Genomic DNA, 25,514 nt, shown 5'->3' with positions numbered 1-25,514 from the left:
TAACAGCCGCGGGTGGATCGCAATTCCACCTGCGGCTATTAGAGGCACGTGTCAACTGACATGTGCCATTAAAGATGTGGGCTCAGCACCGGAACCCACATCAAAGGAAAGGAGTCCGACGTGGGCATATAATTACGCCCAACGTCAGAAAAGGGTTAAATGGACAAGTGCAATCCGATAAAAAAAAAATTGATTGGATTGCACTCTAAGATTATTGAGTGATTGGGTTCATCTGAGATTTTTCCTCTCAGTTCTAGCACGAAAGCCTTGTGCATTGCCATCTGTACGATGTGCACGGCCAGCTTCTTAGGGTATGTGCACACGATGCAGATTTAGTGCAGAACTGGAGCAGATTTTTCTGCAGCAGAAACGCTGCAGAACTGCACTGTGATTTATAGTACAATGTAAATCAATGTGAAAAAAAAAAGCTGTGCAGAAAATACGGTAGTTACTTACCGATAACGGTATTTCTCAGAGCCCATGACAGCACTACCAGAGAGAGGGAATCCGCCCTTCAGGACAGGAAACCTACAGGATAAAAAGGGCGGTACCTCTCTCCTGCGTCAGTTTGGTTTACATAGCATCAGAGGTCCTCCAGGTTAGTGACAACAGGAAAATATACAATTTTAACAAAATACTTATCAGGATTACACCGTGTCTAAATTAGAAACACACATTTCATATAATAAGGTGCTCACCGCACACGTGATAGGGTGGGAATAAGCAGGTGCTGTCATGGGCTCTGAGAAATACCGTTATCGGTAAGTAACTACCGTATTCTCAGTCGCCCATGACAGCACTACCAGAGAGAATTACAGAGATCATTGCTTTAGGGAGGGACCACAGCCTGCAAGACCCTTCTTCCGAAGGCTAAGTCAGACGAAGAGGCCAAGTCTAAGCGGTAGTGCCTAAAGAAGGTTGAAGGTGATGACCAGGTGGCCGCCTTGCAGATTTTGTCTATTGGTACCTCCGACCTTTCGGCCCAGGAGGTCGCCATGGCTCTTGTAGAATGCGCCTTGAGCCCCTCAGGAACTGCGTTTCCCGTGGACGAGTATGCCAAGGCTATCGCATCAGTTACCCAGCGAGCTATAGTGCTTTTGGAGGCTTTGAGTCCTTTCCTAGGTCCCTGAAAACAGATAAAGAGAGACCCTTCCTTCCTATACTGTCGGGAGGACTCTAAGTAGTGTATTAAACACCTTCTCACATCTAAGGTGTGGAACTTTTCCTCTTTTTTATTTTTAGGGTTTGGACAAAAGGAGGGAAGGATTATTTCTTGGGACCTGTGGAAATTGGAAGCAACCTTGGGTAGATAAGCGGGATCTGTTTTTAGTATTACCCTATCATCCATGATTTGTGTGAATGGAGGGTTCGCAGATAGAGCCTGGAGGTCACTAATTCTATGGGCAGATGTCAACGCTGTGAGAAGGGCCGTTTTGAGAGATAAGATTTTAATTGGTAATGAATCTATGGGTTCGAATGGAGGTTCTGTCAGAGCTGATAGGACTAAATTTAAGTCCCAGGTCGGAAGGCTTCTGATTTTTAAAGGTTTAGACCGTATTGCAGCTTTAATAAACCTTGTTACCCATGGGTTAGAGGCAATACTCTCACTGTATAATGCACCTAAGGCCGCTATTTGCACTTTTAAGGTGCTCACCGAGAGGCCCATATCTAAGCCTTTTTGCAGAAACTGTAATATTTTGACCACTTGGACCCAGTCTTGTAATTTTACCCCAGAGGTGGACAAAAACTTTTTCCAAGTTTTACCGTAGATTTTAGTTGTTACTGATTTTCTACTTTTTAATAGTGTAGATACTAACTTATCTGAAAAGCCCCTTGCCCTTAGTAGTGACCTTTCAAGTTCCACGCTGTCAAGTGGAGGTTTGCTGACTGAGGGTGGAACACCGGTCCCTGGTATAAAAGATCCGGAAGATCCGGGAGAACCCAGGGATCGGAGACCGATAGAATTCTCAGCCAGGAAAACCAGGCCCTTTTGGGCCAGAAGGGGGCTATTAGGATGATTCTCGCCCTGTCCTGCCTGATTTTCCGCAGAACAGCCGGAATAAGGATGTAAGGAGGAAACGCGTATGCTAGACCCTGAGTCCATGGGATCGTAAATGCATCCAGAGCCCGAGGGCCCCCTTTGGGGTTCAGAGAACAAAATTCCCTTACTTTCCTGTTTTCTGTGCTGGCAAAGAGATCTATTACAGGAACCCCCCAGATTTTGGTAATCCGATCGAAGATGCTTTGGTTTAGTGCCCATTCCCCCTGTTTTAATCGGGTACGGCTTAAGAAGTCTGCTTTTTGGTTCTCTACCCCCTTTATATGCAGCGCAGAGAGGGATAGGAAGTTGACTTCTGCTAATGTGAAGATCTGGGAAGTGGTGTTCATTAGGGCTTGGGATCTGGTTCCCCCCTGATGGTTCAGGTAGGCTACCACTACCTGATTGTCCGAAAAAACCCGGACATGATGCCCCTGTAGGCTGGGAAGAAAATATGATAGAGCGTGACTCACTGCCCAAAGTTCTTTTTGATTTGAAGATAACTTGTATTCTTGATCTGTCCAGACCCCCTGAGTGATACTGTCGTCCAGGTGAGCTCCCCACCCCGTGGGACTGGCATCCGTGGTAACTATCCGAGATGTTTCTATTACCCACGGAACCCCCTTTGATAGGTTGTTGGGATCTAACCACCAGGCTAGGGAACGAATAGTGTTTGAATTTAGAGACATATTTCCTTCTAGGTGTCCCCCCAGTGTAACCTGATTCCTCAGAATATCCCACTGGAGATCCCTCGTGTGAATTTGTGCCCACTGTATTGCCGGGAGACAAGCAGAAAGGGACCCCAGCAGTGACATCGCCCCTCTCAGGGTCATATGAGGGTTTGAACGAGCTCTGGACACAAGATTTGATATTTTCTGTTTTTTCTGGTCTGGAAGACGACATTCCTGTGTTATCGAGTCCAAAGTGAGGCCTAAAAACTCTTGAACCCTGGTCGGTTCTAGTTTTGACTTTTGGAGATTTAGGAGCCAACCTAACTCTGTTAGGATTTTTATCACTCTGTCGCATTGTTGGCGACAATGTTGGGCCGAGTTGCTGACAATTAGGAAGTCGTCCAGATACGGTATTATTAGAATGTCTTTTTCTCTTATGTGGGCCATCATTTCCGCTACCAATTTGGTAAATATACGAGGCGCTACCGAGATGCCAAATGGAAGGGCCTTGTACTGGTATTGTTTTATTTCTCCTCCCATGACTACTGCTAGTCTGAGGTATTTCTGGGCATTTTTGTGGATGGGGACATGATAGTGTTAGATCTCAGCGACGCGTACTATCATGAAGCAATTCGGAAACAGGTTTTTTATTGTTGATTTTATTGATTCCATTTTGAAGGATTGATTTTTTACATAACTGTTTAGTTTCCGTAAATTGATTATTGTGCGGAAAGAACCATCCGGTTTTGGGACAAGAAATAGTGGGGAAAAGAACCCTTTGCCTCTTTCCAGTAGGGGAACTTCTTGGATCACATCTTTCATTATGAGCTTTGAAATTTCTTGTTCCAAGGCCTGTTGTTGCTGAGGTGAGGGTTTTAGTGGGGTGACCACATAGTTTTAGGGAGGAAGGGAGGTAAAGTTTATTTGAAGTCCCATCTTTATCAGATCTAAAATCCAAGAATTGGTTGAAATTTTTTCCCAGGCCGGAAGGTATTGAGACAATCTCCCTCCCACCCTGGGGAAGGTGTCACTTAGGGGTTTTTTTATCTCTTGGAGAATTACCGAAGAGGAAGCCCCTATCCTTCCTTCTCCCATCATCCCATCTGTTCTGTTCACTTGGGGGACGTCTGCGAAAAAACTTCCTACTCCGAAAGGGCCGTCTAACAAATGGTGCGGCTAAGATAGGGAACCCCTTTTTCTTATCCCCTGCTTTTTGCAAAATGTCATCTAGGGTGTCCCCAAATAAGAATTTCCCTTCACATGGAATTGAACAGAGTTTTTGTTTGGTCTGTAGGTCGCCCGGCCAGCTTTTTAACCACAGCGTCCTACGAGCTGCATTGGACAGGGCTGCCGATTTTGAAGTAAGCTTGATTGAATCGGCTGATGAATCTGCCAAAAAGGCTGCCGCCCCTCTAATCATGGGAATTGATTCAATCATTTTATGTCTAGATACTCCATCTTTTAGTTGCTTTTCCAAGTTATCTATCCAGATCATTAAAGATCTGGAAGTACATGCGGCTGCTATTGCAGGTCTTAGACACCCCCCTGCCGATTCCCAGGCCCCTTTAAGGAAAGTATCAGCTCTTTTATCGAGGGGATCCTTCAGAGTTCCCATGTCCTCAAAGGGCAATGCGAATTTTTTTGACGCTTTGGCTACTGCTACGTCGAGTTTTGGTGCCTTGTCCCATGACGTAGAAGCCTCTTCCTCGAAGGGATATTTTCTTTTAAGGGAGGGGACAGATGAATTTTTCCTTTCTGGTTTCTCCCACTCTTTCTTAATTAATGCTTGAATATTATATAATAATAATAATAATAATAATAATAATTTTATTTATATAGCGCCAACATATTCCGCAGCGCTTTACAAATTATAGAGGGGACTTGTACAGACAATAGACATTACAGCATAACAGAAATACAGTTCAAAACAGATACCAGGAGGAGTGAGGGCCCTGCTCGCAAGCTTACAAACTATGGGGAAAAGGGGAGACACGAGAGGTGGATGGTAACAATTGCTTTAGTTATTCGGACCAGCTATAGTGTAAGGCTCAGGTGTTCATGTAAAGCTGCATGAACCAGTTACCTGCCTAAGTATGTAGCAGTACAGACACAGAGGGCTAATACTGCATAAAGTGTATGAGAACATGATGCGAGGAACCTTTTTTTTTTTTTTTATTATAAATAGGCCACACAGGGATCGTTAGGTTAATGCATTGAGGCGGTAGGCCAGTCTGAACAAATGAGTTTTTAGGGCACGCTTAAAACTGTGGGGATTGGGGATTAATCGTATTAACCTAGGTAGTGCATTCCAAAGAATCGGCGCAGCACGTGTAAAGTCTTGGAGACGGGAGTGGGAGGTTCTGATTATTGAGGATGCTAACCTGAGGTCATTAGCGGAGCGGAGGGCACGGGTAGGGTGGTAGACTGATACCAGGGAGGAGATGTAGGGTGGTGCTGAGCCATGGAGTGCTTTGTGGATGAGGGTAGTAGTTTTGTACTGGATTCTGGAGTGGATGGGTAGCCAGTGTAATGACTGGCACAGGGTAGAGGCATCGGTGTAACGGTTGGTGAGGAATATGATCCTGGCTGCAGCATTCAGGACAGATTGGAGCGGGGAGAGTTTTGCAAGAGGGAGACCGATTAGTAGAGAGTTACAATAGTCCAGACGAGAATGAATAAGTGAAACAGTCAGAGTTTTTGCAGAGTCGAAAGTAAGAAAAGGGCGAATTCTAGAAATGTTTTTGAGATGCAGGTAAGAAGAGCGAGCCAGTGATCGGATGTAGGGGGTGAATGAAAGGTCAGAATCAAGGATGACCCCAAGGCAGCGGGCATGTTGCTTTGGAGTAATGGTGGAACCGCACACGGAGATGGCAATGTCAGGCAAAGGTAGGTTAGTAGAGGGAGAGAACACGAGGAGTTCAGTTTTTGACAGGTTTAGTTTCAGATAGAGGGAGGACATGATGTTAGAGACAGCGGTAAGACAATCACTGGTGTTTTCTAAAAAGGTCGGTGTGATATCGGGAGCAGAAGTGTATAATTGGGTGTCGTCAGCATAGAGATGGTACTGGAAACCAAATCTACTGATTGTTTGTCCAATAGGGGCAGTATACAACGAGAAGAGTAGGGGGCCTAGGACTGATCCTTGAGGAACCCCAACAGTAAGGGGAAGGTGAGAGGAGGAGGAACCAGCAAAACATACAGTGAAGGATCGGTCAGAGAGATAGGAGGAGAACCAGGAGAGAACGGTGTCCTTGAGGCCGATGGAGCGGAGCATAGTGAGGAGGAGCTGATGATCCACAGTGTCGAATGCTGCAGAGAGATCCAAGAGAATTAGCATGGAGTAGTGACCATTAGATTTAGCTGTTAGTAGGTCATTAGAGACTTTAATGAGGGCAGTTTCAGTAGAGTGTAAAGAGCGGAAGCCAGATTGAAGAGGGTCGAGAAGAGAGTTATCTGAGAGATAGCGGGTAAGACGGGAGTGGACCAGGCGTTCGAGGAGTTTAGAGATGAAGGGAAGATTAGAGACAGGTCTATAATTAGCGGCACAGTTTTGATCGAGGGATGGTTTTTTAAGTAATGGATGTATGATGGCATGCTTAAATGAGGAGGGAAAAATACCGGAAGTGAGGGAAAGGTTGAATATTTTTGTTAGGTGAGAGGTGATAGCCGGGGAAAGGGACTGGAGGAGATGTGACGGAATGGGGTCACTGGTGCAAGTGGTCGGGCGAGAAGATGCAAGGAGCCTGCTTACTTCTTCTTCTGTAACTGCTTCAAAGTCAGAGAGTGAACTAGATGCAGTGGGGGAGGGAGGACAGTGCATGGTATGAAGAGATTGGGAGATGATTTCCTGTCGAATGTGGTCAATTTTTTCTTTGAAGTATCGTTAATATTCTCGTTAAGTGGGAAGACTCTGCGCCTTTTCTGTCCTAGGCCCCCAAACATAATGTCCTGTACTGTTTTGTCAGGACGAGGATCTACAACCCCCATGGTTGATCTTACGGCCTTTACAAGGGCATCTACTTCGTCTAATGGGAAGCAGTGGCGGCCTCCGCTCTCAGAATCCGAGGAGGAGGAGGAACCCTGTCTGTCTGAAGCGTCCCCCTCAGGACTAGAAGAATCAGAGTGAGAATAGGGCACAGGTGTTTTTTCCTCGACCCCTTCCCCTTTAAGAGATTTAAATGCTGTTTCCACCTCTGATCTTATTACAGATCGCAATTCAGAGGCGAAACTAGGGGTTTCTTCACATAGGACTTGTCCTATACAGGAGCCACACAATTTCTTATCCCAGTTTTGCAACAGGGGTTCACTGCATAAGGGGCAGACTCTATTCTTAGTTTTCTCCGTTTTTTTTCTTTCCTAAAAACAAACGGAAAAGGGGGACCCCAATTATTTGGTGAACTTTCACAAAGATCACTCACCCATCTTGCGCAGCCACAGGTACCGGTTCTGGAGGAGGTATAGGATCCTGTATCAGATCCGTAGTCTGCGGTGTCGACTGGTTAGGCATATTGGCTTTACTCCGCGGCGTGGAATGGCTGCTGGAGCGGGTACTGCGGGTGCCTGCAGAGGACCTTTTCTTTTGGTCATCTGGCTTGCGCTGGTGGTGCCGCTGACGTTGCTGCTGCTGCTGCTGCGGTGGCTGCTGCTGCTGCTGCAAGGGCTGCGCCTGCTGGAGCTGCTGGTCGCTGTCCTCCATTATTAGGACTGCATGCAGCAAGGAGCGGTTCCACAGCGGTGTTTAAATATCATATCTTTTGGCGCCGATTCACCCCCTCCTCCAGGGCTGCGTTCCCGGAAAGCGCTGATCCCCCTTGGATCACTGAGCATGCGCGCTCTGCCCGGGACCCGGAAGTAGTACTTTCTATATCCGGTGCGGCGGCCATCTTGGTGTCCTTACACACACCACGCCACCGCTCCGAATCAGGAAGTGCCTGCTCACCGCCGAGGCACACCGGGTCCCCGAAGCCCCTACCCCAATCTGGGGAGGCGGCCGCGCTTCCCTCCGCGCACTCTGCAGCGGCAGCGTCGGATACCGCGCCAGCCGTGACAGGGGCCTCCCCGCCGTCATAGGTCGACTGGTCGGCTCCGGATCTCAGGTACCATCCTAGAGGGTTCCCTGTCAGGACAGGAAACCAAACTGACGCAGGAGAGAGGTACCGCCCTTTTTATCCTGTAGGTTTCCTGTCCTGAAGGGCGGATTCCCTCTCTCTGGTAGTGCTGTCATGGGCGACTGAGAAATATGCGCAGAAACGCTGCAGATTTCAAAGTGCATGTCACTTCTTTTGTGCAGTTCTGCAGCGTTTCTGCACCCCTCCATTATAGAAATCCACAGTGGTAAAACGTGCACAAAAAACGCACAAAAAACGCATAAAAAACGCATAAAAAACGCATAAAAAACGCACCGGCGGATTCTACCAGGAGATGCAGATTTAGTGCAGAAAATTCTGCACCACATTTCCTACGTGTGCACATAGGCTTAAGGTATGTGCCCACCTTCAGGATGGCCTGCGCTTTGGACGGAGCGGAAAACTCGCTCCTCCCAAAGCCCCGCCCCCTTCTGGCGCAAGGTAAACGGACATGCTGTGATCTGAAAAGACGCCCCGCATGTCCGGAATCGCAGGGCCACCGGATGCGTGTTACCACGCATAGTGGAGACGGGATTTAATAAAATCCCCTCCACTATGCTGTAACATCTGGATGCTGCGGATTGAATGCTTGGCTCCATGCAGCGTTCAATCCGCAGCTAGTCCGGATGTAAAACGGCCCGTGGACACATACCCTTATACTACACCTTGGGACTGTACAGCTGGAGGACTTGATCAGAGAAACCAACCCCACCACCCCCATGTTCTTGTTGTACCCCAGTATACAGTGTGGTTTGCAGACCTGTGTAGGAGGTACCTCGTACAGTGCTGGGGGTGCTGCCTTCACCATGTATGGCGGTCAAGAAAAGGACATCCCTCTGGTCCTTGACCACCAGCATGCTGTCGCTACATTGGGCTCTTCTCACACCCTTTCTGAGCAGCTGCTCAATTAGCGTCCTAGGGAGGTCTCTGATTATTGCAGAAAGTACACCAGGATGCAGTACTTTGCGCATAATGGAATGCTGGAATAAAAGTTATCTACATAGGTGATAACTTTGATCCAGCAGTGGGAGCACCAATTCCCACTCCCTCCCAAAACAGGGGGGTATTCAAGGGGTTCAATATGGGTGTCCGTCCCTTCATAAACTCTAAACTTGTGGGTGTACTCCGGTACTCTCCCAGTTTGAACAGCTTAATTCTGTACGCAGCCCTCTTACTGGTCTGGTATTGCCAGAATTTGAGCCTCCCCTTGAAATGGATTAGGGACTCATTCACGCAGATGTCCCTAGATGTCCCTTTGATTAATCACTTCAGAAACAAGTGATCAATGACTGGTCGAACTTTGAAAAGATGGTCAAATTTGGTGGAGGTGGGGGTCACTTCTTGGAGGACACTGCATTATCGTTGTAATGCAAATATTTTTTGGATGGCCTCAAAAGATTTCTGGGTCATAGCCATGCGGAACACTGGAGTGTTATGTAAAAGCACCAACACTCCAGTATTCACTACCCCCATGTGAAGGACCAGGCCCCAAAACGTCTTAATTTCTACTGCGTCTACAGGAGTCCAGTTAGAAAATGATGAAGGGTGGTTTTGGCAAAAGTTGTTGGGAGAACAAATTTGTTTGGGCCACCATGAAGTTTACAAAATTCCTCAGAAAAGAGGACTTTGAAAAAGTCAATTTCTGCAAGTTCGGAAGTGTCAAATTTTATACCTGATTGTGATGTGTGTGTAGGTGGGGGGTGGGTAAGGTCCATACGGGGCCAGTAACAGTGGGCGCTGGGCCAGTTTCTGTCCTGGGGCATCTGCGTGGAAATTCAGCATCACGAAGAGGAGGATAAGGGAAAAAATAGCAAGGTGGGGGGAGGGGTGGAACTGATACTTACGGGGGGGGGGGGGGGGGGGGGTGTAAAAGCGCACACACACATACACACACACACACCCCACAACTGAAGGCCGGTCAGTGATGTTACTCACTGACTAACTATCGATATATGTAGTACGCATGCACGGATGTGGTGCAAAATGGGGGAAATCGAAAAAAAAACAAAACTCCTTGCCAAAAGCGAGTGCAGGTGCTAATTGGTGATGTGAGTGATCAGCGGCTCGGTGTGGTAGGATGCACACACACAAAGTTGTGGAAAACAGCGAGCACGAGTGCGGATCAGAGATCAACGCTTTACAGCTGCAAGAAGAGCGAACCTGAAAAAAAAAACAAAAAAAAACTAATTAGAGCGCTCGAGTACTGATCAATGCTCGGTGACAGAAGTGGGGGAAATTAAGAAAGATCAGGAAAGTATCAGGAACTCTTTCTTCAGCCGCAGCACAAGCAAACACCAGCAGTGATGCACAAAACTCTGACACCACAAGGGCCAGCACAGCTCACAGAAGGACGGCTTGAATGAGAAAGTACATGGCAGTCATGGCGAGGTCAGAAGTTGCCTGTGCGCTCTGATGACTGGCATAGCACAGATCGCAGGTTGGACATCAGTGTTTCAGGCAATCTGATTTCCTGAAACACTGATTGATTTGGCTGTTCAGAATTCAACAGCCAATCACGGCGATCATAGTTGCAGGGGGAGGGGGGGGGGGGGGAATCACTACCTCCTGGAATAACGACACCATGTGCCCTGCTTCAAGATGGAGCCAATAGTTTAATACGATCACCGTGACTGCAGTTGCAGTAGAGGTGTGTCGAAAGTCGTAAAGGGGTTAACTTGCACCTGGCAAAAGCAAATGACAAGACACGCCCATTGGCACCCCTGTCACATGATCATAGGGCACAAAAATGACATTCTGTGTTTTGAAATTGCAAAAAAGTACAATTCCACATTTTTTCCCTTTACCATGTTTCCCTAAATCCTAAAATTAACCTGCCATTCTGATTCTCCAGGTCATTATGCATCTGTGGATAGCAAACATATAATTATAATTTCTATTTATTTCTGTGCGCCGACCTGATGTTTTTGATACAGTTTTAATCACCTTTATTGCAATGTTGCAACTGCCACTAAAAATCGTAATTCTGGCGGTTTGATGTGTGGTGTTTTTTTTTCTTCTCCCCATTACGCCATTTACCGTAGATTAATTTGCTTTATGTTTTGATTGGGCATTTCTCAACACAGCAATACCAAATGGTAATTGTACAAAAAAATTATTTTTTTTTACCATTATCCAGTACATTATATGGTAAGATTAATGAAGTCGTTCAAAAGTAGAACTCATCCGGCAAAAAAACAAAACAAAACCCCTCACGGCCATATTGACAGGAAAAAAACAATAATGTTTTCTCATTTCCTGCAGTCTAAACCTGGGAGGCCCAGGAGGGACAGCGTGCCGGTGAGTCTGGCAGGGACGCGGCATCCACTGCTAGTCAGAGGTGGATGCCGCAACCCTGCAAGACACAGACACGCTGTCCCTCCTGGGCCTCCATTAATCACCAGTTACAGCGGTTTGGACATTACTCATTAGTACAGCCATTACTGCTCCAGTGCTGATGAGATATAACTTTGTTCACCTACGCTTTCATCTTCTACTGATAGCAATTGTTACTGAAGAAGGCCGTTCATTGGGGCCGAAACTTTTATTTGATGACTACATTAAATCACAAAAAACTCCACATAAGTTGAGTGTGTGTGTGAGTGTGTGAGTGTGTGTGTGTGTGTGTGAGTGTGTGTGAGAGAGAGAGAGAGAGAGAGAGAGAGAGAGAGAGAGACGAGAGAGAGAGAGAGAGAGAGAGAGAGAGAGAGAGAGAGAGAGAGAGAGAGAGAGAGAGAGAGAGAGAGAGAGAGAGAGAGTGTGTGTGTGTGTGTGTGTGTGTGTGTGTGTGTGAGAGTGTGTGAGTGTGTGAGAGAGAGAGAGAGAGAGAGAGAGAGAGAGAGAGAGAGAGAGAGAGAGAGTGTGTGTGTGTGTGTGAGAGTGTGAGAGTGTGAGAGTGTGAGTGTGTGAGTGTGTGAGAGTGAGAGAGAGAATATATATATATATATATATATATATATATATATATATATATATATATATATATATATATATATATATATATATATATATATATATATATATATATATATATATATATAAATAAAAGATCACAGCAGCACATGTACATAAATCGGCCATGTGAAAACAAATATACATTTCACAAAAATATTTTTTTCATAAAAAATTTTTCAAAATAAATTTTTTTTTTTTTTCCATTAAACTTACAGTTAGAGATGGAGATTCTTAGCGCATAATGGCAACATCCAGACTTATCTTGCACTCCCCCCATTGACCTTGCAGGTGGCGGTGATCAACTCTACCTGCCCATAAATTGTAGGTTTAGCCCGGAGTGACATGTTTGTCCAGATTTGTAGGCTGGTGGCCCAAGAGTGGCATGTACAGTAGAGTAGGACCCATCAGGGGGAGATCACCTTGCCGTGGTTGATGGGTACACATGAATTGGCCAATTTATGCGCTAAGAATCTCCATCTTTAACTGTAAGTTTAATGAAAAAAAAAATTTTTTTGAAATTTTTTTTATGAAAAAATATTTTTGAGAAATGTATATTTGTCTGTTTTCACATGGCCGATTTATGTACATGTGCTGCTGTGGTCTTTTTTATCTATGTGTTGCAGTTTGCACATGTTCACATTGGGAGTGCTGATTTGAGAGATATAGATAGAGAGATATATCGGTCTTATAGACCGAAAAATATGGTAATGAAACATTCCCTGTAATGGAGCACTGCTGTCATTTTCTTTACATTTCCCCATATATATTCGTAAACAGTAATGTGTATGCTGAGTGTACCATAATAGGGACCGGTCAGGGTCTGCAGTGTTCAGCGGCGCTCTGGTCCGCATTAGTAACCTGCTCGGTCTCCTGTGCGTTACTTTCTCAATGAAAGTCTATCCGACTCAGAATGGAGCTCAGACTTGCATTCATAAAATTCCAAAAAGTGACCTAAAAACGCACTGTGCAATTTAGGAGGCCACAAATGAAGTCACATGACTGAAAAACCGAGTATTGCATTAACACATTACCAAGTGCTCCTTTACGATTTTTAGGAGGGTTTGTACTCTACGATGCAGACTCACCTGCTTGTCATTGAGGTTTCCTTGTAGTAATGAGTCCATGAACACATGTCGGCCGGGGTTCTTCCCTCTGCGCTCCTTGATGGCTTTTTTCAGCACAGTTTCCATTTCCATCAGAGCTTGAAACACAAGAGGAACAACTTATGTATACTCAACTATACTGGAATTTAGGCAACATCATGCTCTGGTTTGCTTTGTTTTCTTTAAACTGTCCGTATTGTTATTATAAAAAAAAAATAAAATAAAAAAAGTGATTGTCAGCCAACTAATGATGCCATCTTTGGAAACCAGATGCAATAGGTACAGGCATGCTACCTTGAACATTGTTATGAAAATATAATATAAAATACTACATGAAGTGACACTGCTAAAGTTTTTTTTAAATTGGCCTGGTCAGTCAGAGACTAGAAGGCTGCTAGTAACAACAAAGTATGGCCTTTAAGTTATAATATATATATATATATATATACACACACACACTTTGTTAGTGGTAAATTTAGGTTGATACGTTTTGTGTTATTATTGGAATTTTTGCCATATTGAAAAATTTCACAATTTGCAAACTTTCAATTTTTATATCCTTGTTAGGCTGGTTTCACACTAGCGTACGGGAGGGCAGCAGATGGCAGCGTACTTCCTCCATGAAACCCTGCCTACTACTCCTTGCGTGCTGCGTGGCCCTGCGTACCCATCTTTAACATTGGGTATGCAGGCCATGCGAATGCATGTGGATGCCTCTGCATGCGCCGTTTTGACGCTGCGCCGAATGCAACATGTTGCATTTTGTTGCAGTCGACACAGCTCAATGTAGCGACCACCTACTGGTGGTCAAGTACAAGAGGGATGTCCTTCTTGACCACCATACATGGCGATGGCAGCACCCTCGGCACTGTACGAGGTACCACTACACAGCTCTACTAACCAGACTGTGTACTGGTGTACAACAAAAAACATGGGGGGGGGGGGGTGGGCGCGTCGATCTCTCTGATCAACTCCTCCAGCCATACAGTGGTTTGAGAAAGGCCAACGTGTGGTACAAGAAGCTGGCCGTGCACATCGTACAAATGGCAATGCTTAACGCTTTCCTGCTGTCATGATGTGCAGGCCAGACAGATAAGTTCCAGGAGGTAGTGATCAAGGCCTTAATCTTTGGAGATCAGGAAGGAGAGGGCCCCAGTACTTCCATCGTACCAGGTCAACATTTCCTGGGGGAGGTCCCTCAAAGTGCAAAAAGAGGTGCCGAGTGTGTTACAAAAGAGGAATATGCAAGGAAACCATTTATCAATGTGACAACTGCCCCAATAAACCTGGCCTGTGTATGAAGGAATGCTTCAGACTGTTCTACACCTCCTTGCATTACAAAATTCATTTCTGACTTGCATAACTCCCATATACCATTACATTATAAAATTCATATACCAGGAAACACTGGAATAGTTTCAAATAGGGGGCACTTGTTGGGCATTGCTACTGTTTAGGTACATCTAGACAAGTTTCTTGGAGGGTCTATTTTCCAAAATGGTGTCACTTGTGGAGGGTTTCCACTGTTTAGGCACATCAGGGGCTCTCCAAACACGATATGGCAATTCCAGCCAATTTTGGTATGAAAAAGTCAAATGGCACTCCGTCCCTTCCGAGCTCTGCCATGCTCCCAAACAGTGGTCCCCCCCCCCAAATATGGGGTCCAATTTCTCCTGTTACCCTTGGGAAAATAAAAAAAAAAATTGGTCTAAAGTTTAATTTTAGTGAAAAAAAAAGTTAAATGTTCATTTCTTCCCCTTTCACATTCCATTAATTGTTGTGAAACACCTGAAGGGTTAATAAACTTCTTGAATGTGGTTTTGGTTAGCTTGAGGGGGTGAAGTTTTTAGTATGGAGTCACTTCTGGGTATTTTCTGCCATATAGACCCCTCAAAGTGACTTCAAATGTGAGGTGGTCCCTAAAAAAAAAAAAAAAAAAAAAAAAAAAAATTTTTTGTAAAAATTAGAAATTGCTGGTCAACTTTTAAACTTCCTAACGAAAACAAATTTGGTTTCCAAAATTGTGCTGATGTAAAGTAGACGTGGGAAATGTTACTTATGAACTATTTTGTGTGACATATTTCTCGGACTTAAGGGCATAAAAATAAAAACTTTGAAAATTGCAAAATTTTCGTTTTTTTTTGTTTTTTTACACAAAAATGCAAGTTATATCAAATAAATTTTACCACTATCATGAAGTACAATATGTCACAAAAAAACAAATCTCAGAATCGCCAAGATCTATGGAAGCATTCCAGAGCTATAACCTTATAAAAGGGACAGTGGTCAGAATTGTAAAAATTGGCCTTGTCATTAATGTGCAAAAGACCCTAGGGGGTAAAGGGGTTAAAAATGCGCCGCATTTCCAAAGGGAAAATAGTATGGACAGAGCCTCACTGAAAAAATAGTAACCCTAGAACTGAAAGATGAAATAGGTTTGCTAGATTTTTTTTATATTCCTGAAATGCAGAGAAAAAATAAATAAATCATGCGGAGGCAGCAAGGGTTAATTTCCTGATGATGTTTGCAATTTCTATCTCATAAGTGAGAGCTGGAGGGCTTAAAGGGGGGGATGTCCATTACTTTAACCCCAAGAGCATTTTTCAATTTAGCATTTTCGTTCCCCTTCTTCCCAGAGCCATAACTTTTTTATTTTTCCATCAATATGGCCGTGTGAGGGCTTGTTTTTTGTGCGAAGAGTTGTACTTCTGAACTGTACCATTGGTTTTACCATGACGTGTACTAGAAAATGGGGAAAAAAATTCCAAGTGTGGTGAAATTGCAAAAAATAGGGATTTTTGTGTACTCACTGTAAAATCCTTTTCTCCGAGCCACTCATTGGGGGACACAGGACCATGGGTGTTATGCTGCTGCCACTAGGAGGACACTAAATTAACACAAAGAATAACTCCTCCCCAGCAGTATACACCCTCCTGCTGGCTCTAAGTGAACCAGTTCGGTAACAAAGCAGTAGGAGTTTAACATTTAACAAGAATGAACTATGTCAAAACCAAGTCAACACAGAAAAAAAACTAAAGCCAATAGGCTAACAGGGTGGGTGCTGTGTCACCCAATGGTTGGCTCAGAGAAAAGGATTTTACGGTGAGTACACAAAAATCCCTATTTCTCCTATGCCTCATTGGGTGACACAGGACCATGGGACGTCCTAAAGCAGTCCCTGGGTGGGAAACAATCCACTGCAATTGCTCCGTGTACCCACAACTTACAGATGCGGCACTGCCGCCTGCAAAATTCATCTTTTGACGGACGGATCTGCCGAGGCCTGAAAATGGACATGGTAATGCTTCGTAAACGTATGCAGGCTGGACCAAGTCGCAGCTCTGCAGACTTGTGCTGCCGACGCCTGGTGCCGGATGGCCCAAGACGCACCCACTGACCGAGTAGAATGAGCCTTAATCCCTGCTGGGACAGAGTGACCTCTAACTCGTTACGACTCCTGGATAGCTGAACAAATCCACTTGGCTATCGTATCTTTGGAAGCGGCTAGACCTTTCCTTGGCCCTTCCGGGAGCACAAACAGGGCATCTGACCTGCGGAAAGACGCATCTCCTAAGAGCTCTCACCAAGTCTAGTGTGTGAAGAGCCTTCTCGGTGCGATGTACTGGTGCCGGGCAAAGTGAAGGCAAGACAATTTCCTCATTGAGCTGGAAAGATGAGACAACTTTTGATACAAAAGACGGGGATGTTCTCAAAACCACCTTATCCTGATGAAAAATGAGGAAAGGACCTTGACAAGACAAAGCCGCCAGTTCTGAGACTCGTCGGATGGATGTGACCGCAACCAGGAAGGCAACTTTCCATGATAGAAAAGACAGGGGAACGTCCTGCAGAGGTTCAAAAGGGGCCGCCTTCAAGACTCAGAGGACCAAATTAAGGTCCCATGGTTCCAACGGCATCTTATAGGGCGGCACAACATGGGAGACTCCCTGAATGAATGTCTTCACCTGCAATCTGCTGGCAAGTCTACGTTGGAACAGGACTGACAAGGCTGAAATCTGCCCTTTAACAGAACTCAGGGCGAGTCCTAAGTCCAAACCGACTGAAGGAATTTGAGGATGGAAGGAATGGAAAATTCAAGGAGGACAGCGTCATCGGTCCTTGCACCATGAGAAGAAGGTCTTCCAAATGCAATGATATATACGCATAGACGTAGGCTTTCTGGCACTGATCATGGCAGAAATGACTTTCTGAGAGAAGTATGCCTGTGTTAGCACCCAGGACTCAACGGCCATGTTGTCAAACACAGGGCCTTGGAGTTCTGGTGGTAAATGGCCCCCTGGGACAACAGGTCTGCGCGATTCGGTAATCGCCAGGGGACATCGACGACTAGTTGAACTAGTTCGGCGTACCAGGTCCTGCGTGGCCAATCTGGCGCAATCAGGATTACTGTTATCCCCTCTGCTCTGATCTTCTTGATGACTCTCGGCAGTAAAGGAAGTGGGGAAATATGTACGGAAGCGGGAACTGATGCCACGAGTGAACGAGTGCATCTGCCCTGATGGCCGCCGGATTGTGGGACCAAGCTATGAAGTCTGCCTCCCAAATTTCCACTCCCGGAATGTGAACCGCTGAGAGGCCTACCTTGGTCATGGCTGCCTCGCTGCGTGTTCCCCCCCTGCCGGTTGACATATGCCACTGCCATGGCATTGTCGGACTGAATCCTGATGGAACGACCCGCCAGGAAGGGATTGAATTGGAGAAGAGCCAACCTGATTGGCCGTATTTCCAGGATGTTGATGGGCAGGCGTGCTTCCTGAATAAACCAGCGGCCCTGAGCAGCGTGATGGTGGAACACTGCTCCCCAGCCCAGAAGACTGGCATCTGTTGTCACAACTAGCCAAAGTACTGGGAGAAAAGACTTCCCTTGATTCAGGTAGGACTTCAAAGTCCACCACCTGAGGGATAGTCTGACTCGCTGGGGAAGGAGGAAACGACGATCGAGAGAGGAAGGGTTCCTGACCCACACAGCCAGGAGAGCATGTTGTAAGGGGCGGAGGTGTAGTTGAGCGAATGGGACCGCCTCCATAGCTGCTACCATCCTGCCGAGGACTCTCATACTGAAACTTAGAGAGTGAGTATGAGGTGGAGAGAGCTTCTGAGCTTCCCGCTGTAAGACAGATCTTTTCCGGGGGAAGAAGTACCAACCACTGGGACGAGTACAGTATCAACCCTAGAAAGGAAATTCGCTGAACCGGTACTAGGGAAGATTTTTGGAAGTTTATCTTCCAACCCAGGCGAGAAAGAGTATCTATTGTGATGGTCACGGCCTCCTTGCAGGTGCGGAAAGAGGGGCCTTTGAGGATATCGTCTAGATACGGTAACACCACCACACCTCGGGTATAAAGGATGGCCACGGCGGCCGCCATGACCTTGGTGAATACCCTGGGAGCGGTGGCGAGGCCGAAGGGCAGAGCAGCAAACTGAAAGTGATCTTCCTGAACTGCGAAGTGAAGAAACCTTTGGCGAGAAGGTAATATAGGAATGTGGAGGTACGCGTCCTGGATGTCTATGGACGCCAGGGACTCGCCTTTCTCCATTGAGGCGATGACAGAATGAAGCGATTCCATTCGGAACCGTCGCACCCTGACAAATTTGTTCAGCAGTTTTAAGTCCAGTATGAGCCATACTTTACCGTCCTTCTTTGGAACAATGAACAGGTTTGAATAAAAACCTTTCGCTTTGAGGAACCAGGATAATAACCCCGTCTTCTTTTAGAGAGCTTATGGCCTGAAGAACTCTGATGCCCTTGCCCTGGGAGGAGAAGACAGGAAAAAGCGATTTGGTGGAAGAGAGGAAAATTCTATCTTGTATCCAGAGGACACTAGGTCGCGGACCCATTCGTCGTGAACGACCGAGAGCCATGCATCGCTGAAGGAAAGCAGGCGGCAGCCTACTTTGAGGGTGTCCTCCGGATACCGCAAGGAGTCATTGTGTGGGAGACCTGCCCGGTCTGAATTCCCTGGACCCTGACTGCCTAGGCCTGCCTCTCCAAGAAGGGGAAGGTTTGTAAGAGGTCTGAGGACCTCTATCCCTACGTTGTGCCCGGCCAGGTCCGGAAGATGTGGAAGTAGAGGACCAATTTGAGTTGAAGCGAAAAAAATCGGGACAGCCTGCTGTTTCCGAAAGGGTCTCTGTTGTGGAAGAAATTTACTCTTCCCTCCAGTGGCGTCGGAAATTAATTGGTTGAGCTTTTCGCTAAAAAGGCGACCGCTTCCCACTTATTTTGTTGCTAATAAACGAATTAAAAAAAAAAAAAAAAAAAAGGCGACCGCTCTGATATGGAAGAGAAGTCAATTGCTTTTTGGAAGCCGAATCCGCACGCCAGTCCCTGAGCCATAAGGACTTCCGGATGGTGATGGCGTTTGCTGCTGCTTGTGAAGCACAGTTAGCAGCGCCCAGGGACGCGGTAACTACAAAATCTCCAGCTCTGGCTATCTGAGTAGCGAGGTCTGCTATCTCGGGGGGGAAGATTGGTATCCAGCACCGCTGAAGACAAGACCTCAGCCCAGTGCGTCATAGCCTTAGTCACCCACGTAGCGGCAAAAGATGGGAAGATTGCGGCTGCTGAGGCTTCAAAGGCTGAACGCGCCATATTGTCGATCTGACGATCGGTTGGGTTTTTAATAGAGGCGCCCTCCGAAGAGGATAAAATAGATTTAGTAGCCAGGCGTGATACCGGAGGATCTACGGGGGAGATTGCCCAGGATCTAAGAAAAGATTGAGACCAAACAGACGTGTTGAAGCGCTCGAGTAGCGCAAAACGGCTGTCGTTTTACCTGTACACTTCTCTGTATATATGCACTCCCGAGCCGTGAAGAATATGCACCAATAAAGTATTACCTGCCATCAAGACTGGTGAGTGCTGCCGGTTCTTTTTCCCTTGGATTCCTGTATGTTGGACTTTCTCGGCATCAGCACCCGAAGTCTTGTCTGTTCGGCTGCAATCCTTGCTTGTCGGGTCCGGTGTGCCTGCTAGCTGGCGTCCTGGAGGTGCGGTCAGCTGTATCTTGTTTGTATTACTTAAGGGATATTTTGATTCCATAGGCTTCTGCCCTGTGAATCCTTTATCGGGACGGATCCTGTGAGATTCTACGATTTCCTTAAATTTGGGATGAGTGGCAAACACTGTGAGCTCATTTGGTCCTATTAAAGGACACGGCATGATCCGTTTTAGATAAAGGTTCCCCCTCAAGTTTCAAAGCTTTATTCATTGACTCAATGAGAGAATCAAGAGTCTCCTGATCGTGATGAAATTCCTTATCTAGGGATGTGTCAGAATCATCCTCTGAAACAGGTTCTCTACTAGCCCCAATGGAAGGGGAGCGAGAAATGGAGCTCTCAGAGCCCAAAACCCGGTGATGGTCTGGGGATATGGCATGAGTCCTTTTCCTGGAAGAGCGAGAGCTCCTTGGCAATGTACGACCCCTAGCGTACGAGGGATTTTGAGGATCGGAAGCGTCATCCGTAAGAGTGCCCTGGTTAGAGGAGGGGTCTCGGAACGATTCTAACGCTTTTACCAGGAATGCCATAGACCGGGTAAGGGAGGTAGCCCACTCAGGGGGACCAGGCTCACTAAGTTCAGTATTAGTAACAGTTGGTTCCTGGACAGTCACTGGTTCACAAGCTGTGCACAATGCAGTATTGTGACCCCGGGGTAATGAGACCTTACAAAAGCTACATGCAGCGAAGAATACGGTGTGGGTTTTCCCCAGACTTTTTGTGCGGCCTTGTTTGAGACATAGTAGCTTTGAGGAGAGCGCTTACTAGCAGGGGAAGGGTTAAAGCTATTTATCTACAGCTTACCCAGGTCCTGTGTCTTGAGTCCCCAGGGGAGGTCCGCAATGTATGGTCCTGAAGGCTGTGATTAGGAGGGCTGGAGCAGCGCTGCAGGATCAGCGCTGTGGTGTCCCAAGATGGCCGCCGAGATCTGTGTGAGCGCTTCTCAGGGAACGAGAAGGGCTAGAAAAGATGGGCGGCGGTAATTGCCGGTGGGCGTGGCCAAGAACTCCGGCCTGCACGAAGGGGAAAAGCCGGGGACTGAATTAGAAAAACTTACGGTTGCGGCGTCGCGACCGCTATTAGTGCCATCCTGAGCCGCGCTCCTTCATAGCAAAAAAGCCGCACTGCGGACCACCCACAGACCCGGGCTTTATGCCCTGCTAGAGGTGCGGACCTTCCATACCCCGGGGACCAGGACCCCCCCCAGCGCCTCAGCCCCCGCAGTGTACTCACAGTAGATGCGGTGGACTGGTGCTCAATCCACCGTCGCCATAGTCAGGGAGGGCGTGGAGAGCTTCTGCCGCCTTGAGTCATCCGCTATATCAGTGGTGATGCAGTGGGGGGCTGCACGGACGCCATACATAATATGTCCGGCTATGCACCTGGCTCCAGGAGATGTAGATGGAGGGCTACTCCGTGTGGTCACCTGCTATGGAGGGGGTAGATCGGAACGCGAAGGAACAGTCGCCCGTAAGGTGAGCTCAGGGCTGGCATCCAACCTTACAGGAAAGGATACGGGAGGAACGTTCCACGTACTTGCCTGTTGATGATTCGGGGGAGATCGGAACCTAGAAAGGATCCGTCTCCCCCATTCGCTCCGTTAAGGGAAAAAAATAGAATAAAAATAAAAATGAAAATAAAATGATGGGGTCTGAAAGCAGACCCAAGTGCCACCTACAGACACTAAGGAAGAATTGGTTCACTTCAAGCCAGCAGGAGGGTGTTAACTGCAGGGCAGGAGCTATTCTTTATGTATTAACTTAGTGTCCTCCTAGTGGCAGCAGCATAACACCCATGGTCCTGTGTCCCCCAATGAGGCGTAGAAGTGCAATCACACACTTGTTTTTTGTTTGGCTTTTTTACTACGCTCACTAAATGCTAAAACTGACCTGCCATTATGATTCTCCACATCATTACGAGTTCATAGACACCAAACATATCTTGTTTTTTTGTTATCCAAGTGGATAAAAAAAAATTCCAAGCTTTGTTAAAAAAAAAAAAAAAAAATTGCGCCATTTTCCGATACCCGTACCGCCTCCATATTTTGTGATCTCGGGTTGGGTCAGGGCTTATTTTTTGCGTGCAGAGTTGACGTTTTTAATGATACCATGTTGGTGCAGAATGCAGATACGATCTTTTGAGCGCCCGTTATTACATTTTAATGCAATATTGCGGCGGTCAAAAAAAAACCAATTGTGGTGTTCTGACTTTTTTCCCACTACATCGTTTAGCGATCAGGTTAATCCTTTTTTTTTATTGATAGATCGGGCGATTCTGAACGCGGCGATACCAAATATGTGTAGGTTTGATTTTTATTGTTTTATTTTGAATGGGGCAAAACGGGAGTGATTTGAACTTTTATATATTTTTACAAAAACTTTTTTTTCCCTTTTGGCATGCTTCAATAGTCTCCACAGGAGACTAAAAGCTGCCACGACCCAATCGGCTCTGCTACATACAGGTGATGTTCAGATTGCCTCTGTATAGCAGATTTACTCACTTGCTATGAGCGCCAACCACTGGGTGGCGCCCACAGCAAGCTGGCACTGACAACCATAGAGGTCTCCAGGAGACCTCAGGTTGTCATGCCAACACATCAGTGACCCACGATCACGTGACGGGGGTCACCGGTGTGGTTATTTCTGGAAGTGCAAATTAAATGCCGCTGGAGTTTGACAACAGCATATAACTGGTTAATAGCCGCGGGTGGATTGTGATTCCACCCACGGCTATTGCGGGCACATGTCAGCTGTTCAAAACAGCTGACATGTCCCCAGAAAGATGTGACTCACCGCTGGAGCCCACATCAAAGGGAGGGAGTCTGTCATCTGCGTATATGTACGCCTGATGTCGGAAAGGAGTTAATATTGAAGGCTTGTTCTTAGGGTAGTTCCTCAATACCAGATCGTGGGGGGTGAAACCCGGCAGCCACTTCAGTTGCAGAGCTGCACAGCTCTGTCAATGGTATAGCGGCCCCAGCCGGATTCTGCACATACAGCCTTGTTCATGTTAAGCACCCGCTGTTGGCACAAGGAACAGCTGAACAGGGGGTGCCGGGTGTCAACCCCTCACCAATCTGGTATTGATGAACTATCCCAAGGATAGGCTATCAATATTAAAGTAATGGGCAAACTGTTTAGCCAAGAGTATTCCCATCTCCAAGATCCTATCCCAATATATAGTAGTTGTAATATTAGCTAATACCTCCAATTAGAAATGTAATATAGTTCTTTTGATTAGCCAAGTCGCTTACCCCATATGCAGGGTAGTAAAGTAGCTTGTGTATTCATGATTAGGACCGTTAACAACTAAGCCATTGCAGTGCCCTGCACATGGGGTAAGCGATATAGCTGATCAGAAGAACTATACTACGTTTTGGAGGCATTTGCTATTACACCTACTACATATTGTGTTAGGATCTTGGAGATGGGAATACTAATAGTTGTAAAATGGATGCACAGCATGGGGAGGAGGCTCCTGCCGCAAACTGAGCATATTGAAGAGGAAACAGGGGTGGACGGAGGGATGACTAATTTGTTTGGATTCATATGGAGGAATTTATCATGGTAGGAGTATCATACGGCAGCCTTGAATCTACAGCCAGGTGGAGGAAGGTGCACACAACTTAATTTGGTGCATCCTATGGACTGTCATAGAAAATGAAGTTTATGCTAAACTTCATTCTGGGGTACACTATAGCATAGCTGTCCTGTGGCGGAAAACCACGTCATTTGTTCAGAAAGTACTCACAATTACCATTTGTGGCAAACTTAGCGACTTTTGCTGCCAAAAAACAGGGATGATGAATTCCCCTCACTACTCAGTTTTATCAGCAGTATGAGACAAAATAGATTAGTAGATACAGAGGACATTTGCTAGGGTAGTTTCTGAATTTTGGGGTTCTATCTTTGTCGTAATACTTCAACCCCTTAACGACAGCAGTTAATGGTACTTATTCCGCTGAGAAATAAGGGTATAGCACCCCCCAGAATCGGAAAATCTCCGGGGACTCGGCTACCAGGGGTAGCTGAGACCTTGGAGAACATGATTTGATGATAGACCCCATCACAGTTGTCAAAATAAAAAAAAAAAAAAAAGGTAAATCAAACCCCCCCTTTGTTAGGTAAAAAAAAATAAATATATATTTTTCCCATTTTTCCATTAGGATTAGAGATAGAACTGGGGGGTTTCCACTGTTTAGGTACATCAGGGGGGTCACCAAATGTGACATGGCGCCACCATTGATTCCAGCCAATTTTGTGATCAAAAAGTTAAACGATGCTCCCTCCCTTCTGAGCTCTGTGATGCACCCAAACAGTGGCTCCAAAATACGGGGTATTGGCGTACTTAGGAAAAAATTGTACAACAAATTATGTGGTCCATTTTCTCCTGATACCCTTGTGAAAGAAGTTTGGTTTCAAAGTAAATTTGTGAAAAAAGTAAAATGTAAATTTTTTCCTTCCACATTGCTTTAGTTCTCGTGAAGCACCCGAAGGGTTAATAAACTTCTTGAATGTGGTTTTGCGCAACTTGAGGGGTGCAGTTTTTAGAATGGTGTCACGTTTGGGTATTTTCTGTTATATTGCCCCTCAAACCCACTTCAAATGTGAGGTGGTCCCAAAAAAAAAAAAAAAAAAAAAGTTTTGTACATTTTTGGAGGAAAAATTTGAAATTGCTGGTCAACTTTTAACTCAAAAAATTATATTTCCAAAATTGTTCTGATGTAAAGTAGACACGTGGGAAATGTTATTTATTAACCACCGTATTTTGTTGACACCACTTTCTGATTTAAGGGTAAAAAAATGAAAATTGCCAAATTTCTAAATTTTTGCCAAATTTCTGTTTTTTTCATAAATAAATGCAAGTCATATTGAAATTTTTTTTTTACCACTGACATGAAGTACAATATGCCATGAAAAAACACTTTCAGAACCAGTGGGATCAGTTGAGGGGTTCCTGAGCTATAACCTCAAAGTGACATTGGTCAGAATTGTAAAAATTGGCTTGGTCATTAAGTACAAAATTGGCTGTCACTAAGGGGTTAATACAAACTCACCATTTTCATACTGTTTTTTCCGACTGGGACTCCTTTCTATAGATCCATCAAGAAAGCCTTTTCCAATCTCAGACCAAATCTGGAATAAAATACAGGGATTTTTGTGTACTCACCGTAAAATCCTTTTCTCCGAGCCACTCATTGGGGGACACAGGACCATGGGTGTTATGCTGCCTGCCACTAGGAGGACACTAAAAAAACCTGAACAAAGTTAGCTCCTCCTCTGCAGTATACACCCTCATGCTGGCTGTAATCGAACCAGTTCAGTGCCAAAGCAGTAGGAGCTTATAACTATCATACAGAATACTATATGTCAAACCAAAGAACAAACAGAAGCCATCAGGCTAACAGGGTGGGTGCTGTGTCCCCCAATGAGTGGCTCGGAGAAAAAGGATTTTACGGTGAGTACACAAAAATCCCTGTTTCTCCTTCGCCTCATTGGGGTACACAGGACCATGAGACGTCCTAAATCAGTCTCTGGGTAGGAACAGCACACAGCTTTCAGTCAGTGGTGATGCAGTGGGGGCTGCACGGATGCAAATGGCCCCC

The 25,514-nt window shown here is 45.8% G+C and overlaps 1 protein-coding gene across 2 annotated transcripts in view; it reads right to left on the bottom strand.

Annotated features, from left to right (window-relative positions):
- Positions 1-25,514, bottom strand: part of CYP20A1 (cytochrome P450 family 20 subfamily A member 1) — a 75,889-nt gene that overhangs the window by 28,600 nt on the left and 21,775 nt on the right. For both annotated transcript variants that reach the window (XM_069733642.1, XM_069733641.1), the window contains exons 6-7: positions 24,966-25,044; positions 12,872-12,987 (exon numbers count right to left, since the gene is read on the bottom strand). In XM_069733642.1, coding sequence (XP_069589743.1) covers positions 12,872-12,987; positions 24,966-25,044 — 195 coding nt within the window. The remainder of the gene's footprint in view (positions 1-12,871; positions 12,988-24,965; positions 25,045-25,514) is intronic.

Source organism: Ranitomeya imitator, chromosome 7, assembly GCF_032444005.1.
Source record: "Ranitomeya imitator isolate aRanImi1 chromosome 7, aRanImi1.pri, whole genome shotgun sequence".
In the NCBI taxonomy this organism is placed as follows: domain Eukaryota; kingdom Metazoa; phylum Chordata; class Amphibia; order Anura; family Dendrobatidae; genus Ranitomeya; species Ranitomeya imitator.
Note: the sequence above shows the minus strand (reverse complement) of the source record. Positions and strands in the feature narration are given on the sequence as shown.